This window comes from Pelodiscus sinensis, chromosome 10 (genome assembly GCF_052426305.1).
Source record: "Pelodiscus sinensis isolate ZL-2025 chromosome 10, ASM5242630v1, whole genome shotgun sequence".
NCBI lineage: Eukaryota > Metazoa > Chordata > Testudines > Trionychidae > Pelodiscus > Pelodiscus sinensis.
The window spans coordinates 52,225,071-52,241,903 of record NC_143061.1 but is presented as its reverse complement, the minus strand read 5'-3'; the positions used below and the strand labels follow the sequence as shown (position 1 = coordinate 52,241,903).

General features: G+C 43.7%; 1 protein-coding gene across 1 annotated transcript in view; it reads right to left on the bottom strand.

Moving 5' to 3' along the window:
• Window positions 1-40: 40 nt before the first annotated feature.
• The window catches only part of PCCB (propionyl-CoA carboxylase subunit beta), a 75,709-nt gene continuing 58,916 nt past the window's right edge, over window positions 41-16,833 (bottom strand). Inside the window, exons 13-15 of the mRNA XM_075937379.2 lie at window positions 9,423-9,521; window positions 9,100-9,193; window positions 41-7,862 (exon numbers count right to left, since the gene is read on the bottom strand). Coding sequence (XP_075793494.1) covers window positions 7,741-7,862; window positions 9,100-9,193; window positions 9,423-9,521 — 315 coding nt within the window. The 3' untranslated portion in view covers window positions 41-7,740. The remainder of the gene's footprint in view (window positions 7,863-9,099; window positions 9,194-9,422; window positions 9,522-16,833) is intronic.

The following is a 16,833-nucleotide window of genomic DNA, read 5'->3' as shown; positions in this document are numbered from 1 at the left end:
AAAAATGTAGTAAATACTCACATCCTCAAAGATATTCTAGGGTCTGATGGACCTCTCAAACAATCATTGACAGCGGGATGGTTCCTGCTGGGGTTGCTTATTGGGTCATCTCTTGGGGATCTTCCCACTTTTACCCACCCAGCAATCTCTTCTTTCTTGTTATTCTTAATACACCCATGGCATTATGCCAACCCTCTTTTCCAATCTGCAGTTCCAACGCCATGAATATTGGTGTGTTCCATTTTTCATAGATTATTTTTAGTTACTCTCATTCTCATTAGTATCTATGTACAACATGTACCCTGCAGTGATGGCAGGACTTTCCAGGATGTTTCAACTGGATATCTCATGATCTTGGACAGTAACTGGCATTTTTCTGAAATCTAATTTTATCATAACATCACATATTGGCATATCTTTTGCAGTAAACTTGCAATATTACCGGTGTAGGGTTATTTCTAAACCACCCATTTGAGGCAAGCATCCTTAAGCCTATGACCTAGTAACTTAAATCTATTTAGCATACATTGATTATGTATGAACTAGCATATGAACTGACCATAACACTACATAACACAATGATAACTAACTGATGAAATGAGCTAATTGGTTATAACTGTATTTCCCTATTTCAGTACTGTACATACTTACCATATTTATACTCATTCCCCTATGCAGCACTTATGTTCTTTATGATGCACTCAACCACAGAGGTCCTACATCTTTGCACACATGATAGGAAAGTTTTCATGGTAGGACAGTTATCTCACTGAAGCCTCCTAAGTGGAGTCACTTGAGAGGTTTCCCACAAAGTAAGCAAGCAAAGTCAGCAATACCCTTGTATGGGTTAACTAACCCTATGTTACCTTCCAGTAAGATTTAAGTGACTTACATCCATTATGTATGTAGTTGAAAAGTCCTAAGAGACACTTTAGTTTTATGATGTCTGTGTTTTCAGGACTTTTTAGAAAGTATTCTGCACAGTTGAATTTCATGACTATTTGTATGTAAATCCCTGAGCGTCTCTGGTCATGTCTACAGTAATGAGGTTGTAGCTGCACCACTGTAAGATCTTTTGCATAGCTGCTCTATGTCATCAGAAACTCTCCTGTTGACATACTAAAACCACCTCCTTGAGTGGTGGTAGCTATGTATGCAGGAGAACCTCTTCTATGACATAGTGCTGTGCATATTACTGCTGATTCTAGCAAAACTTAACATTGTTCAGGGGAATATTTTTCACATAATTGTGTCCGGGATATGAGATAATCAGACATTCAGCCAAACCAAAGACAACTAGATGCTACAGTGAGAATCTTAAAGCTATATATGAGTACTGGAAGAACATTAATTAGGAAATTGCCAGACTCATGACTGCTCAGAAAACGTACTATATGGCACAAAAAGATTACAAACTCTGACACCTGTCGCATGTTCAGATTTAGTAAGACATGAATTAACTCATCTGAAGCTTTATTTGAGTATGCTAGTGAATCAATACTTAATACAGTACTCTACAGAATACAGAAAGGAAATGTACATACCAATGTATGTATGTAACTGGAGAAGGGACAGCAGTATACTTCAGTTCACTTCTATCTTCCAACAACTTATCCTCTATATTCTAGTTTAGAACGGGGAATATCCACTCATGCGTTTTTCCAGGATTGATTTTGCTGTCAAAAGATAGGCTTATCTCAACCTAATCAATAAGCTAATGGCATCTGTCACCATATTTGCTTCTTAATGACTTAACAATCAAGACATCACTTAATGGTTTGCTGTTACACTGATCACAGAACACATGTAGAGCCCTGTGTAGCTTCACATCTGATCTGTGACCTGTAAACATGATTTGTGCATATAAAGTAAATATCTGCGTATTTACAAGAGCTTTAAAATTTGGATCTGCAACCATCTGCAAAAATGGTCAGTGGATATCCATGGATTTGCAGGGCTCTACCCATCTACTATACCAAATGTTCCTTATCCATTTGATAGATTACTGATTTTATCTATTATAGTGCATTTATGAGTATCCCTTATTAATTACACTATTTTTTCCATGACAGCACAAACCTATAGGAATAGGCATTCCTTTGTATACCATGGGTGTTTGTAGAAAGAGATCAAGGAAAAATGACCTATTGGCTGTGAACCTGTTTTCAGTATCTGGTTTCTGTGACTGATAATCTAAAAGCATCTATTGATAGACTATCACTAATAATAGAAAACACCTGCCCCATATTAATTACAAGTCATTCCTTTTGGGGCATTTGGACTAGGTCAGCTAAGAGTAAAAGCAAAGTGGATGATTAAGCACATTTTCCTGCTTATTAATTTAACACAAAGCACTAGGGTCAGCTAAAGTTTACCTTAGGTTCATCTAAAAAACAAAGAATAATAAACAAAACACAGTGGGGCCGGCTCTCTTATAAAGAATCAAAGGGTTATGGTAGTTCGGTTCATAACACTTCACTCTTTCACTGGGATGGGTTGCATCTACTGGGTCAGAGGATATTTCTCTTACTCAAAAATCTCCGTATTTTGAAATAGCCAGCGAGAGAAATCAGACTGGGTTTTTATGTGACAAATTTCACCTACCAGCCATTGTGAAACATGATCGGGAACACCACTCCATTGTAACACGGTTGCTCTTCGCTCCGGGCAAACAGATTTTCTTTTTTAAAGTTTGAAAACTGGTAGGAGGAAGGCTCACATTGCTAACAAGATGAAGGGAGCAACAATGCACTCTGTGGACTGTGACAGAATCAGCTTTCCCTTTTTAAAGTTAATACTCAAATACAGGTATGTAAATAAATCAATTATTTTCTTTCCTACCACTCTGAACTGCGTGCATGGCTTCACCCTTATGAAGATGACTGGTCGGGGGGGGGGGGGGGGGGGGAGAAATTGTAAACACCCTCAGTGTTGATTAAATTATGAAAGGCACCCGACTCCCAGAGCCATAAAACATATTTACTGTCTGTAAGCATCCTGTAAGTCGAGCGGAATGAACTAATCCCATGGGATCCAGGATAGGGATGACTAAAGGAAGAATTGCCATGTGGGGAACTTCACATATCAGATGAATTTGTTCAGGTCCCTGAGACCTAGAATCTGACCCAAGCCACCTTTCTTTTTTGATAAGAGGAAATAAGGAGAATAAAAATCTTTTCCAATATATCCCTGAAATTTTCACTCTTTCTTTCTCTAAGTTTGATCAGCTTGCCTATCTCCTGATGCCTGGCTCTCTCATGAGAGTGGTTCCTGAAAAGGCACCATGAAGGGGAGTAGCAAGGAGGCAGGGATTGAAACTGACCCGCAGAATCAGCCCTGGTTACTTGAAGGATCCATTGATCTGTGGTGATTGCCACTCAAGTCTCCAGGAAATAAGATAGATGGGAATCCAAGGGTGGAGTAAAGGGTATACAACACCTTTGTAGACTAGTCCAAGTCAAATTTGATGTCATTGTGTCTGATCCAACTGATTGCTTACAGAAGAGGTAGTGAAGCTGTCTTCTTTCTCCTTGTACAAATTGTTTAGGAGGTCTCTGCTACTGAGAATCTGAATCAGGATATTGAATGTTCTCATAGCTGAGGAATGAAGATGGATGACAAAACTTTCTTTCTGAAACAAGGGGTGCATAACAAACCCAATGATCTGAGTGTGGATCTCAAGTCTTTTAATGAATGTAGAGTCATCAGCCTTGACACAGGACAGATTCCAACCACTGAATGACAAATATTCTATAATCACTTGCATCTCTTTTGGTAAACCTGACAGTTAAGTATGATGAATATTGCATCAGAATACATGTAGTCACTAAGCCCTGATCTACACTGCAGATTTAGGCTGATGTAAGGCAGCTTACATAGACCTAACTTTGTAAGTATGCGCTAAAATGCAGCTCCCACCAACATAACTTGCCTGCTATACCAACTTAACTCCACCTCATGAAAGGCATGGTTCTTAAGCCAATGTAGTTAGGTTAATGCAGTGTCAATGTAGATAATGTGCTGCCTGCATTGATTGTTGCTGCCTGTCAGAAGTCATCCCATATGCCGCACACTAACAGTTAAAATGGTGCAAGCATTCTGCGTGAGGATGCTCACTGCTGACAAAAGGAGCGTAGTGCGGGCATGAAAAAGCAGTCTAATTTCTGTGGTGCTGTACGCTAATGTAACTTAGGTTGTAATTTTGTGCAGGTTGGATCTCTCTGTTTCAGCATCCTTGGGACCTGGCTGATCCCAAAGGAGGGAGTTTGCCAGGCCAGAGGTCAGCCTGTCTGCTGATGGTCACCAGGCTCCCCTGGGGTCTGTCAGCAGATTGCTGGGCTCCCCTGCTCCCGGCTCCACAACCAGCCCCAGTAGCTCTGCAGGCTGTCCCAGGGCCACTGGGGCTCCACAGCCTGCCCTGGGACCACCATGGCTCCACTGCTCCAGGGCCACTGGGACTCCACAGCCAGCCCCAGGGTGTCTGGGCTCTACAGCCCTGGGTCCACCGGAGCTCCGCAACTAGCATGACCATGGATGTTGCCAGACCAGATAGTTCCAGACCAGAGAGGTTCAATCTGTAGTTGAAACTTGCCCTGAATGAACATTCAAATCAACCTCATGTAATACAGCTAGAAAAGAGGTTTCAGCAGTTAGCTGCCCTTCACAAATAGCTTAAACTGACCTCTAGATTCTGAAGATAACTTGTCCTTAACACTCACACTCTATCCTGCTGCAGAAAATAATATTGTGCTATGCTTACCTGTAAAACTCAAGAAGAGTAAATTTTGTTCCCAAACAAATCCATTGTCTTGGGGTTTCTCCTTGAGGGTAGATTTTCCATACTCCTTTGATCATTCATTTGCTGCAGCAACAGCTAGAGATGATGGACCCAGATGAGCATCAAAATATACAAATCTTTTAGATGGCACCAGATATCTATGATCTGTGCATTTTGCAGTAGCTAAAATGGAAGCTGATTGATCAGAAACAGATCTTTGGCTGAGTCCAGCATCCCTTCATTAACTGGTAATGCGACCCAGCTTCAGGATGCTACCTGTAGAATGTCCAAGTGTTTATATGCTTTTTCCTAAACTATTTCCAAAGGAACTTCTAATAGTTTTTCCAGACACTTTAATAATTTCTAAAAGGTGTTAAAGTCATCAGCTGAACTCTGTGAAATGGAAAAGAAGAAGAATGAAGTAAAGGATCAAAAGGATTGTCTCGATGGGCTGCTATTTCACCATCACTTCAAATGTGTTGTTCCTTGCATTTGACATGTAGAGTGATCAAAATTAGAAGAGATTACAGCAGATGACTCAGACACAAATCCTGTATATTGTGGGAGAACTTGTACTTTAAATTGTGGTTATTGAAGCCATGAGGGCTGATGTGACCATGTCTGTGGACATTAGAAGAAAGAGTTTGGAGGGAACCAAGTGTGGCTAGTTTGGAGCAAACCAAGCAGCAAAGTTAGAATTATTATCTTCAGGACTTTTAGGAGGTTCTTTCCCATATGCCCCCCCTCCTCTCCCAGACTTATTTTTCCCCAATCCAATCCATTCCCCCCCCCCCTTTTTTTTTTGCAGAGGACCTTCTGCCAGAGTCTGTAGAGGAATCAGACTTTGGAGGAAGAAACCTCTAATGCAGAGTCATGACAGGAGACTGAATGATTTGAGTGGTACTAAAATCCTTAATTTGACATGTGGTTCAAAGACATTATCATTACAGGTTCCCTGACTTCTTTTTTAACTGAGGATTTGTCTGGCATGTAGATCAGGGAATCCTCCAGGACTGGTTATTGAGGTTCTGGAGTGAACCTGAAGAATGGTGAAAGTAAAAAGAAGCTTTTGGAACTAAAAATGTAATTGTAAAAGGTCCCTGTAAGGAGGCTGCTGTAGGTGGCTCTCTTCTTTGAAGCTTCCTCTATAGATGAAACTGCTGGTGCCAACAACGGAAGGTCTGCAGAAGACTGCCCTGAGCACTCTGATCCTGAGTGAGGCAGTGCTGCGAAAGAGGATGAAGGCAGGTGATTCTTCTTTCCCTGAGGTCCCTCAGCTGAAGCAGGAAGTTTCTGTATCAAGTCTCTGCTGCGGTGCAGCATGCCAGGTCCTAGTCCCTCTTTTTCCCACACCAGAAAGAGCTCACCTGCACTAACAGCTCTGCACTCCCCAGCACAAATGGCTCCTTTGAAGACTTCTTTCTTTGTGGATTTTAATTTAATTTTCTCAGCATGAGTCATACAACAAATGAACCGAGTACATGAAAATGAAAAAACGAACCCTCACACAACAGAAGCAATGCCAGCATTCTCACACATGGTGCCTCCATCTGGGTCACAGACAGGACATGGCGGACGTGCCTAGTGGTTGGAGCAGGACTAGATAGTCATGAATTGGAGCTCTGAGTTAGAGCTGGAGTCAGAGGCTAAGAACTGAAACTAAGGGTCAGAACCAGAGTCAAAAGTCAAATGCCAGACTAGAAAAAAGCCAGGAACTGAAGCCAAGTTCAAAATCTGTACTTAAAGCAAAGCAAGACTGAGGTGAAGACTGGAGCAGAGCTGGAACAAGGAAGAAGCAAGACTGGGAACAAACAGGTACAGGAGCTACCACAGCTGCGGGTGAATGCTCTGAGTAGCTGCTACCCATCTGCTGGCTCTACCCATTGCTCTGGCAGTATAAACAGTCAGGCAGTTACTATAGGCTGGCTGCACTTGTTAGGTTGCCCACAGACTGGCTCTGCTTCAGTCTCCAATTCCTGACAATCTGTACCATCACACGTCACAAGGACAAGGACCAGTCCCATACAAAGTGCTGAACACCTCTCGTGCTATTTAAATATCCCAAATGCACAAATCTGCATTTTCCAGTGCAGTAATTTGCATATCTTGTTTATTTTCAATTAGCCATTACCAGTTTCCACTGTTGTATATTAATTTCCCTTCTGTCAGCCTCTTGTCACAAACAGCAGTGGGAAGGTGTGATAAAAGTAACAATGGATCAAGCAATATCAGGATACATTAGCACATTTTACACCTTTCATTAGATCCAACTTTAATTAAACAAACAATTAAGTTTCTAGCCAAGTGTTATTACACCCACCTGTGAGAATGTGATCTCACTTAAAGAGTGTTGCTTCAGTGGGAGTGTAAAGTCAACAGCTCTGGAGAAAACAACAGAGGAAACGAAACCATGGATCCCAAGAACAAATTCCTCAGGACTCTGCATTCAGGATGATTTCCAGTGCTTCAAGAACCCTACCATCAGCACCATTAGAGTGATTATCCTAGGAGTTTGGCCTAACAAATCTGATGGTTGCTGAAATGCAGGGACAGAACCAACAAGCCAGGAGCCATACATGATGCATCCTTCCCAAATTCCACTGATACCAAGATCTGACTGGATCCAAAGGCATAATTCTCTATTGGAGCCCTTTCTGTCTGTGCTAAATAACAAAGGAAAGCCAACAGAAAGCCATGGAATATTCCTTCTCTGTCTCCATGCCAGAAGATCAGACTCTGGGGTCTTTGGCTTCATTTGGACTCACAATTTCAAAGGGGAAAGCAATTTCAGGACTGTTGTCTGACTAAAGAATCTGATCATTATAAGTAATGATGTAATACCAGATAAAACAATTCTGTCAAATGTATTGCTACATAGTACTTAAGCAAATAATATACGTATTCCAAGCACCTTCCCCATGTCTCAAAAGTGGCTTCATGTTGCAGCTAATTCTCCTTAATATTCACAGTGGAATGTTTGCATGCTTCTTCCAGGGATTGGATAGTGTTTTGCTTGCCAGAACTTCCAGATCACGGCAAATGCGGATTCGAGTAGTAGAAGGTTCAATGATATCATCAACAAATCCTGTTCAATTTACCAAAAACAAATTACACACATACACACTTTTGCCTCCCAACCACAATATATCTAAATGTAATTACTTTGCATCATCAAAACTATGCAGTCACTTAACAATTCATGTATTAGAGAACTGATTGTAATTGTAAAATTAGAAATTAATTCGCAAGAGAAGCATTTGAGTTAAACTGTAGTTAAAATTTACAATGTGTTTCAATAACTTATAAAGCCTTCAATAAACTTTATCAAACAAGCAGACATTAGAAAGCCAAGAAATTTAGATTTACAGTGGGGCTCAACTGTAAATATCATAGGGCAGTTCTATATGTACAGTCTCCTACAGTTCAAATTAAGTCAGTTCAATTTACAAACGTCAAGATATATTTTCTGTCAATTCTGCAAATTCCACTTGGAATCTGATAGTAAAATTCTGTTTATTTTCTGGCTCAAGCCCTAACAATATGCATGGCAGTGAAAACATATAGCACGTCTATTGATAAACCACTGCCCAGAAAACAATTAATCTTGCTGTGCAGAGTTACCATATTTGAACTTTCAAAAAGGAGGACACTCTGGAGAAGAAGTGTATCTGTATCATTATCTACCAAATCATGTTGTATTAATGTATTATATACTATTCATTATGTGCATGCTATCAGGCTGTATGTACTCCTGATAAGATGACAACGTGGTACAAATGAATATACTGATCAACAGAGTAGGCAGATGATGGCTTCGACTGAGAAACGGGACTGCCACCTGGGAGAAGTAGTGTCTGGTGGGGAAACTGAAGTTGAGGCCAAAGTCTGGTTTCTCCTAAAGTTGACCAGCATACCTCATTGAACTCCACCCCAACTGCTGGAGCACTCTAAAATACTGTGGAAATTGTACAGGTTTTGAAATGTTTCTTACATTTAGAACATTTTTAATATGCTTATCAGCACCTCAGACATGGCCCTGTGTCTTACATCTAACCAATACCTCAAAAAAAATTGTGTTAGAAGCCCTTCAGATTGTTTTGTGGCTGGAATTGGGCAAAAAAAGTGTTTTAATAATTTTCAAACCATGATTAGTGCCACTTTTATTTCTGTATCCCTTATCTTTACAATGCCTTGTGTGAATAACTGAATATTTGATCAAAGTGTTAGCTTGTGTCCACAGACCACACAAGTGAAATGTGACTTTCAAAGGACTTCAACCAAGGAATTTAAGAAAGGAACTCAAAAAACAAAGTCTCAGGTACCTCTCACAGCTGCAGGAAAGGGATTTGCAAACTTATTCACATATTCTGCCTCGGCATCTGTCTCTTTTCCTCTGAAAATGATCTGGACAGCACCCTAGAAAGACATACAAACATGCCCTGAAACTGGGCTGCAATAATTAATCCATCATGAAAAAGGCTCTTTTTTAAGGCACAGGATTTAATACCTGAAAGCACCACAGGAAAAACTAGCAAGTTACATGAGAGAAAAATCATAGCTGTCTTCATCCCAGCAAGCTTCTTGAGTGATTCTTCAGAGATAGCTATGGCTGCTAGAAGTTAGAAGTGAAACAGCCCCCATTTACCTTTGCACCCATTACTGCAACCTCTGCTGTAGGCCACGCGTAATTAACATCTCCTCGTAAATGCTTCGAACTCATCACATCATACGCACCCCCATAAGCCTGGAAGAGACAGAAAGTCATTGATATCCAACAAGTGCACCAACAGCAACACATTAAATCCCTTCTGCAAGTATTGCCATTCCAGAGACAAGGATGCACTGACAAGAGCCCACGTTGATCCATTTTGACAGCAACTGCTCAGCATTTTGCTGCAAACTTCACAGGAAGGCTGTGCCAAAGCTGACCTCTATCTAACAAAAGCATTAAAGTAAATTGGAACAATAGAGGTGGCTAAACTCAATGACATGAACATTAACTTCTTTTAGTATATGCTTTTTATAAACATGTGTCTATCACAAAAGCCTTTCCCTTCCTTGTCATGAAAGGGTTAATGTATTGAAAGTACAGTAGTGCCATAATACATACCTGCTGATCTCGACTCAAAGATATTCTGAAAATGACTTTCTGAAAATGACATGGGAATGGTACTTCTGAGCAAAACTGTACCAGAAGAAGAAAAGAAAACTGAACCTGTTTAGAATTCAGTTGATACTAGCCTCATCTTTATGGTTCTATCAAAGAGTCACTTAGAGCAGAATCAAGACCTTCAATTTTAGCATCTTTATTATTATATTACTGCTATCACCAATGTAATCAATGCTGAATATAAAAAGGAGACACCAAACGTTATCATCTTAAGAGTTCTGAAATTTATCTGAAACTAATGTGCTGCCAAGCCACAAAACTGAATTTGCAGCAACTAAGAAGAGCATATAATTTGCAGGAACTAATAAGAACATAAGAATGGCCACACTAGATCAGATCAATGGTCCATATAGCCTAGCATCCCACTTCAAGCAGCAATCAATGCTAGGTGTTTCCGAGAGAATGAACAGAACAGATAAACAAGTGGATCCATCCTGTCATCTACTCCCAGCTGCTTGCAAACAGAGACTGGGGACACCCAGACCATGGGATACATTCTGACCAGTTGATAATAGTACTTAATGGACTTACCTTCCATGAACTAACCTCATGCTTTTTTGAACCCAGCTATATTTTTGGCTTTCACAACATCCCCTAGAGTTTCACATGTCGATCGTGCACTGTGTGAAAAAGTACTTTATTTTGTTTGATTTAAATCTGCTGCCTATTAATTTCATTGGGTGACCCCTGCTTCTTGTGTTATGTGAAGAGGTAAATAACACTTCCATATTCACTTTCTTCACAGCATTCGTGATTTTATAGACATTTATCGTATCACCCCTTAGTCATCTCCTTTTCTAAACAGAAAAGTAATAGACTTTTTAATCTCTTCTCATATGGAAACTATTCCATACCTTTAATCATTTTTGCTACCCTTCTTTATATCTTTTCCATTTTATCTACATGTCTGATAATTCTGTTCTTTACTATAGTTTCAGCCAACTTGCATGATACTGAAATCAGGCTTACTGGCCTGCAATTGCTAGGATTACCTCTGGCACCTTTTAAAAAAAACTGGTTTCACATTAGCTATCCTTACTATCATCTCGTATAGATGCTGATTTAAATGATAGGTTACAAACCACACGAGGAAGTTACTAACCTTGTTCAGTAACGATGGTTCTTTGAGGTGTCCCCCCCGTGGGGGTGCTCCACTTTAGGCGTTGGGCTCATCCCAGTGCCGCAAGTCAGAGACTCATCAGCCATGGTTCAGCCGGACCGCGCATGTGTGGCAGCATCACGTGCCCTTCGCACCTTTTGTGAGTCTGCGTGTGGTCTGGCTCCCACCAATTCCTCCTAATCGAGTCACTCCTGAAAGACATAAAGAAGAGGCTCCGAAGCGAGGCGGAGGGCAGGTCGTGGAGCACCCCTGGGGGGGACACACCTCGAAGAACTGTTGTTACTGCACAAGGTGAGTAACTACTACTACTTCTTCGGGTAGTGTCCCTGTGGGTGCTCCACTCTAGGTGAGTACAGAGCAGTAACCTGGTCTACGGAGGTGGGATCGGAATTATGATGTTTGTGCTATGGAGAGCACTGTGGAGGCCAGTACTGAGTCACGAACAAGAACGTCGATATGTTTTGCAAATGTTATGTCCGAGGACCAGGTTGTCACACGGTGGAAATCCTGTAATGGGACTCCTTTGAGGAAGGCCGTTGACGTGGCCATCGCTCTAGTGAAGTGAGCTTTCTTTGAGGTTGGTATGGGCTTATTGCTTAATGAGTAGCATCGTGCGATGCATTTCACATTTAGTTTAGAAATAAGCTGCAACATTAAAGGTTGGCCTTTAGTTCGTTCATCCGTCCATTCATAGCAACAGCCATTGTGACTATTGGAAGGGACGTGTTCTCTCAAGGTAGAAAGCCAACACTCTACGCACGTCCAAGGTATGTAGTCAGGCTTCATGGCAAGAGGCATGTGGTTTGGATAAAAGGTTGGAGTACAGGAGCTGCCAAGAAAGCTCTCCACTGTCAGCAGAGCCGTGGCTACACTTTACTTTCACTTTCGACACTGAGGCTGATCGGCACAGCATCGAAACATGAGTATGCAAATGAAGACCGATACATTTAAATCCCGGGCTCATTTGCACTTCCAAAGGGCTTGATTTGCATCTCTCTGTCGGCAGAGGGATGCAGTCTAGACACAGCCCATGTCAGGGAGTGTTGCACTAGTGGGGGTGCCGCCAGTAGCCTGTGAACGTCCTGGTTGCCTGGGCAATATATTGATGCTATCCAATGTTGGAGGCATCTGAGATGCAACCTCATGTGTTGCACCACGTAAGTTGTGGCTGCCATATGCCCCATGAGTTGCAAGCAGGTAAGTATGAGGACTTTGGGGCTGATGGAAAGAGTGCACGAGGCTTTGTATTTTGTGGAATCTGTCCAGAGGAAGATGGGCCCTTGCTGTTGTAGAATCTAATCATGCCCCGATGAACTCAAGAGACCTTTGCAGTGTGAAGGAGGATTTCGGGACACTGCTCACGAGGCCCAGAGCTGTGAATAACTTTCTCGTGATCTCGGTGGCCCGTAGTGCATGATCGTAAGTAGGTGCCTTGATTAAGCGATCGTCCAGGTATAGAAATATCATGATTATCTTGGCGGTGGAGATACATGGCGACTACCGATAGTGTCTTCGAGAAGACTCTGGGCACCGACAATAGGCTGAATGGAAGGACTCTGTATTGAAAGATTTGCATATGACAAATCTGAGGAAGTGTCTGTGTGCTGGATATATCGTCAACATGGAAATAAGCATCCTGCACGTCAAGGGACATAAACCAATCTCCAGTGTTGAGCGCTGGAATGATAGAAGCTAATGTCACCATCTTGTAGGTATCGATTGAGCTGTCAAAGGTCCAGGATAGGCCTCCATCCCCCTAATTTTCTCTCGGTGAGAAAGTAATGAGAATAAAATCCGTTGCCCTGAAATTGTTCAGGCACTCTCTCCATGGCCTCAATACGTGTAAGGTGTAAAGCCTCCTGCATTAGGAGGGCCTCATGAGACGGGTCCCTGAAGAGGGACAGGGATGGGGGAGAAGTAGGGGGAAGAGAAAGAAGTGGTATCATCTAGCCGGATGTTATTAGCTCTTGGACCCAATGGTCGGTGGTGATAGCAAACCACCTGTGTTGGTATGGTCGTAGACGATGGTGAAACAGCTTCTGTGATTCCGGGTGACATTTCAGGGGAATAGTCTACAGTCCCTTGACCAGACCATAAAACTGGCAGCCTGTTATTGAGGGTTGGGCGTCCTACCCATCTGAGGACGATGTTTCTGTTGGCATGGTTTCCCCTGCTGTTGTGGTTCATACTCCCTGTATCTGGGTATGGAGTATGAAAAAGGCCTTTGCTTATAATACGGTGTGTAAAGTTTGTGGTGGTACGGTGGCATGTACATGCTGAGAGTCCTCAGAGTCGTCCTCGAATCCTTGCCTCAGTCTTTTCGGCAAACAGACTCTGCCTGTCGAACAGCAAACCCTCTACCTTTGCTTGTAGTTCCTTGGGCACCGAAGCCATCTGGAGCCAAGAAGATCTTCGCATTACCACAGATGTTGCTGTGGTATGAGTCGCTGTGTCTGCGATGTCGACGGAAATTTGTAAGGCAGTATAGCTCTCCTAGACTACTGATTTTAATATCTGATGCTTGTCCTCAGGTAAGTGTTCTAGGAGTGTCACTAACTTTGTGTAATTATCAAAGTTATTATTGGAGAGGAGGGCAGCATAATTCGCCATTCTCAGGGTTAGCGTGGCGGACAAATAAACTTTCCTTCTGAAGAGGTCTAAATGTTTAGCCTCTTTATCGGAGGCGACATTTTTGTATTGCGGGGTCTTGGCTCTTTGTTGAGCAGCATCAACAACAAACGAATTAGGTTGCAGGTGCGTGAATAAGAATTCCATCCCTTTAGAGGGAACAAAATACTTTTTGTCCTCCCTCTTATGTGTGGCGTGGTAGCAAGCTGGTGTCTGGCAAATTTTGTTTGCAATTTCCAAGATTGCATTGTCTAACTGTAACGCCTATCTAGACTTTTGCAATGGTTGCAGATTCTTCAGGAAATGGTGTTGCTTCTGTTGTACTTCACCTAGCTGCATTTCTTGTGTCTCCGCCACTCTCTTACACAGGTCATGGAATTGCCAAATATCATCTGTGTGGGAAGAATCACCAGGAAAGACCGCATTGTCCGGAGAGGAAGAAGACTGATCAGTCGGGGACTTCACCTGGAATTGGGTGCATTCCGACGTCGGTATCTCTTCTGCCTCTGGTTGTTGTACTGGAACAGGTGCCTCTCCTGAGGGAGTAGGTGATCTTGTGGGTGGTTGAGGAGGTGTTGGTAATCTGACACTGCTATGTGAACGCCACTGATGGTAATGAGGGGATGTAGAACAAGAGTGGTCTAACAAATAGCGGTGTCAATGGTGGTAGTCACGATGTCGATGATATCGGTGGCAGTAATACCTCCTTGGGGAATACTCAAGTGAGTACCTTCTTCGAGTCACTTGACAATATCTGGAACACGATGATCGTGTGGGTCATCTAGGTGAGTGAGATCTATTCCTCGTGTACGTTGGGGAGTGTGAGTGCCTGCAGTATCGCTGTGGTGATGGTGAATATCATGGTGAGTGCCTGTGTTGCTGGCTAGTTAATGTGGCGCAGCTCTCATGCAGTGATGGCATCGAGAAACCGGAGGCTGGCGAATGAGGCTGTGGAGAGAAGACAGCCAGTTCCGGGCTAGGAGAGGGTGTAATTATCCTCCTAGACTTATGCTTGGCTTTCCCCGGTGCTGGAGAAGGTTGTCTACGGTGCTCTGGTACATCTTGTACCGGTGCCGAAGATGCAGGTGAAAGCAGCACTGTTGTTTGCGGTGCTGGTGTATCGAGTGAGCTCGGTGCCGTTGGTCTCGGTGCTGCAATGGTGATTGGTGCCGAGCTTGCTGTCGATGAGGCACTCGGTGACGGTGCCATGGGTGATACCGGAGTGCTCAGTACTGCCCGACTCCATGTTGGTTTTATTGCTGGTGTCAGCACCGGTGCTGTGGTCGGTTCTGATGCCGGTTGTGATGCCGGTGCTGCCCTGATTGGTGCCGCTGTCTTCTGCTTTGTCGGCGCTGGTGCTGAGTCAGCTCTTGGAATTGTGGCCAGTGCCAGTACCAATTCCCTATGTAGGGTCGGACTCTGCTCTGATATGCTGTGTCTTGTCTTATGCCTTTGAGCATGACAGCCAACGGCCGATCCGGATGTCTCCGGCTTATCACCCGCACTTCTCTGAGCCGAGGATGAGTGTCGGGGAGATGACTTTTTGCCTGTTGGTGTTCCTGGGGACGCTGGAGATCTGGACCACTCGCTCTCAGTGGACTGCAACGCCTTATTGAATAAGAGCATTTTCAATCACATCTCACAATCACACCTGGCCCGAGCCACCAGCTTGGAACAGTGCGGGCATTTCTGAAGGATATGACCCTTGCCCAAGCACTTAATGTAGGTTGAGTGCCCGTCCGATACTACCATTGCATTACGGCATGTTGTGCATTTTTTGAAACTGGGGGACCCCGGCATTTCGAGTGATTTAAAGTAAGAACCAAAACTTTGAAGATAAAATGACACTATATATATATATACACACACACACACACACACACACACACACACACACACACACACACACACACACAAAGTAACGAAGGATATATAATTTCTTTTAAAATGACGAACTCTGAGAATAAAACTATATAACTGCTGACAAACTATAACTAACAACTAAGTATTTATACATTTTACAGATTTTTTTTCAGTCAGACTGAGGAGAAGGGGTTCGCTCCGCCTGCGACCGTGAACGGTTAGGAGGAACTGGCGGGAGCCAGACCGCGTGCAGACTCACAAACGGCGCAAAGGGCACGCGACGCTGCCACGCATGCATGATCTGACTGAACCGTGGCTGATGAGTCTCCGACCTACGGTGCCGGGACGAGCCTGACACCTATAGTGGAGCACCCTCGGGGACAGTAGTTCTGCAATTTCATATCTGAATTCCTTCAGAACACTTAGAGGAATACTATGTAGTCCTGGTGGCTTATTACTATTTAACATATCAATTTGTTTCCTTTATTGAAAGAATGGCTAAAGTTTGGGAATCTCCCTCATACCCTATCCAGTGAAAAGCGATGCAAAGAATTTACAGGCAGTCCCTGGGTTATGTACAAGATAGGGACTGTAGGTTTGTTCTTAAGTTGAATCTGTATGTAAGTCGGAACTGGCGTCCAGATTCAGCCGCTGCTGAAACTGATCAGTTTCAACAGTGGCTGAATCTGGACGCCAGTTCTGACTGACATACAGATTCAACTTAAGAACCCCATGCATCCCCAAGTCAGCTGCTGCTGAAACTGATCAGCGGCTGATTCCAGGAAGCCCGGGGCAGGGGCTTCCTGTAGTCAGCCACTGGTCATTTTCAGCAGCTGCTGACTTGGGGACACCTGGGGCAGAGCAGCTGGGGTGCTGCTGGGTTGGTCCAGTGGCGCCCAGAGCGGCGCTACGGGACCAACCGGCAGCGCCCCAGCTGCTGTACCACAGGCGTCTGGAGCAAAGCCGCGGAGCACGGGGGCAGCGGGACAGCCCAGACGTGCCGTGGCTATCCTGCTGCCCTCGGGCTCCGTGGCTTTGCTCTGCTTTGCTCCCCGTCCCCCAGGTCTGCAGACCAGGGGGAGGGGGAGCAGAGCAGAGCAGAGGAACGCGCGGCCAGCTGACAGCCCAGACGCGTCTGGGCTGTCAGCTGGCCGCGTGCTCCGCTCTGCTCTGCCCCCCCCCCCCCCGGGTCGGATCCGCAGTTACGAACGGGGCACTTCCTCTCCCTGGTCTCCAGCAGACCAGGAAGAGGAAGCAAAGCGGCGGAACGCGCAG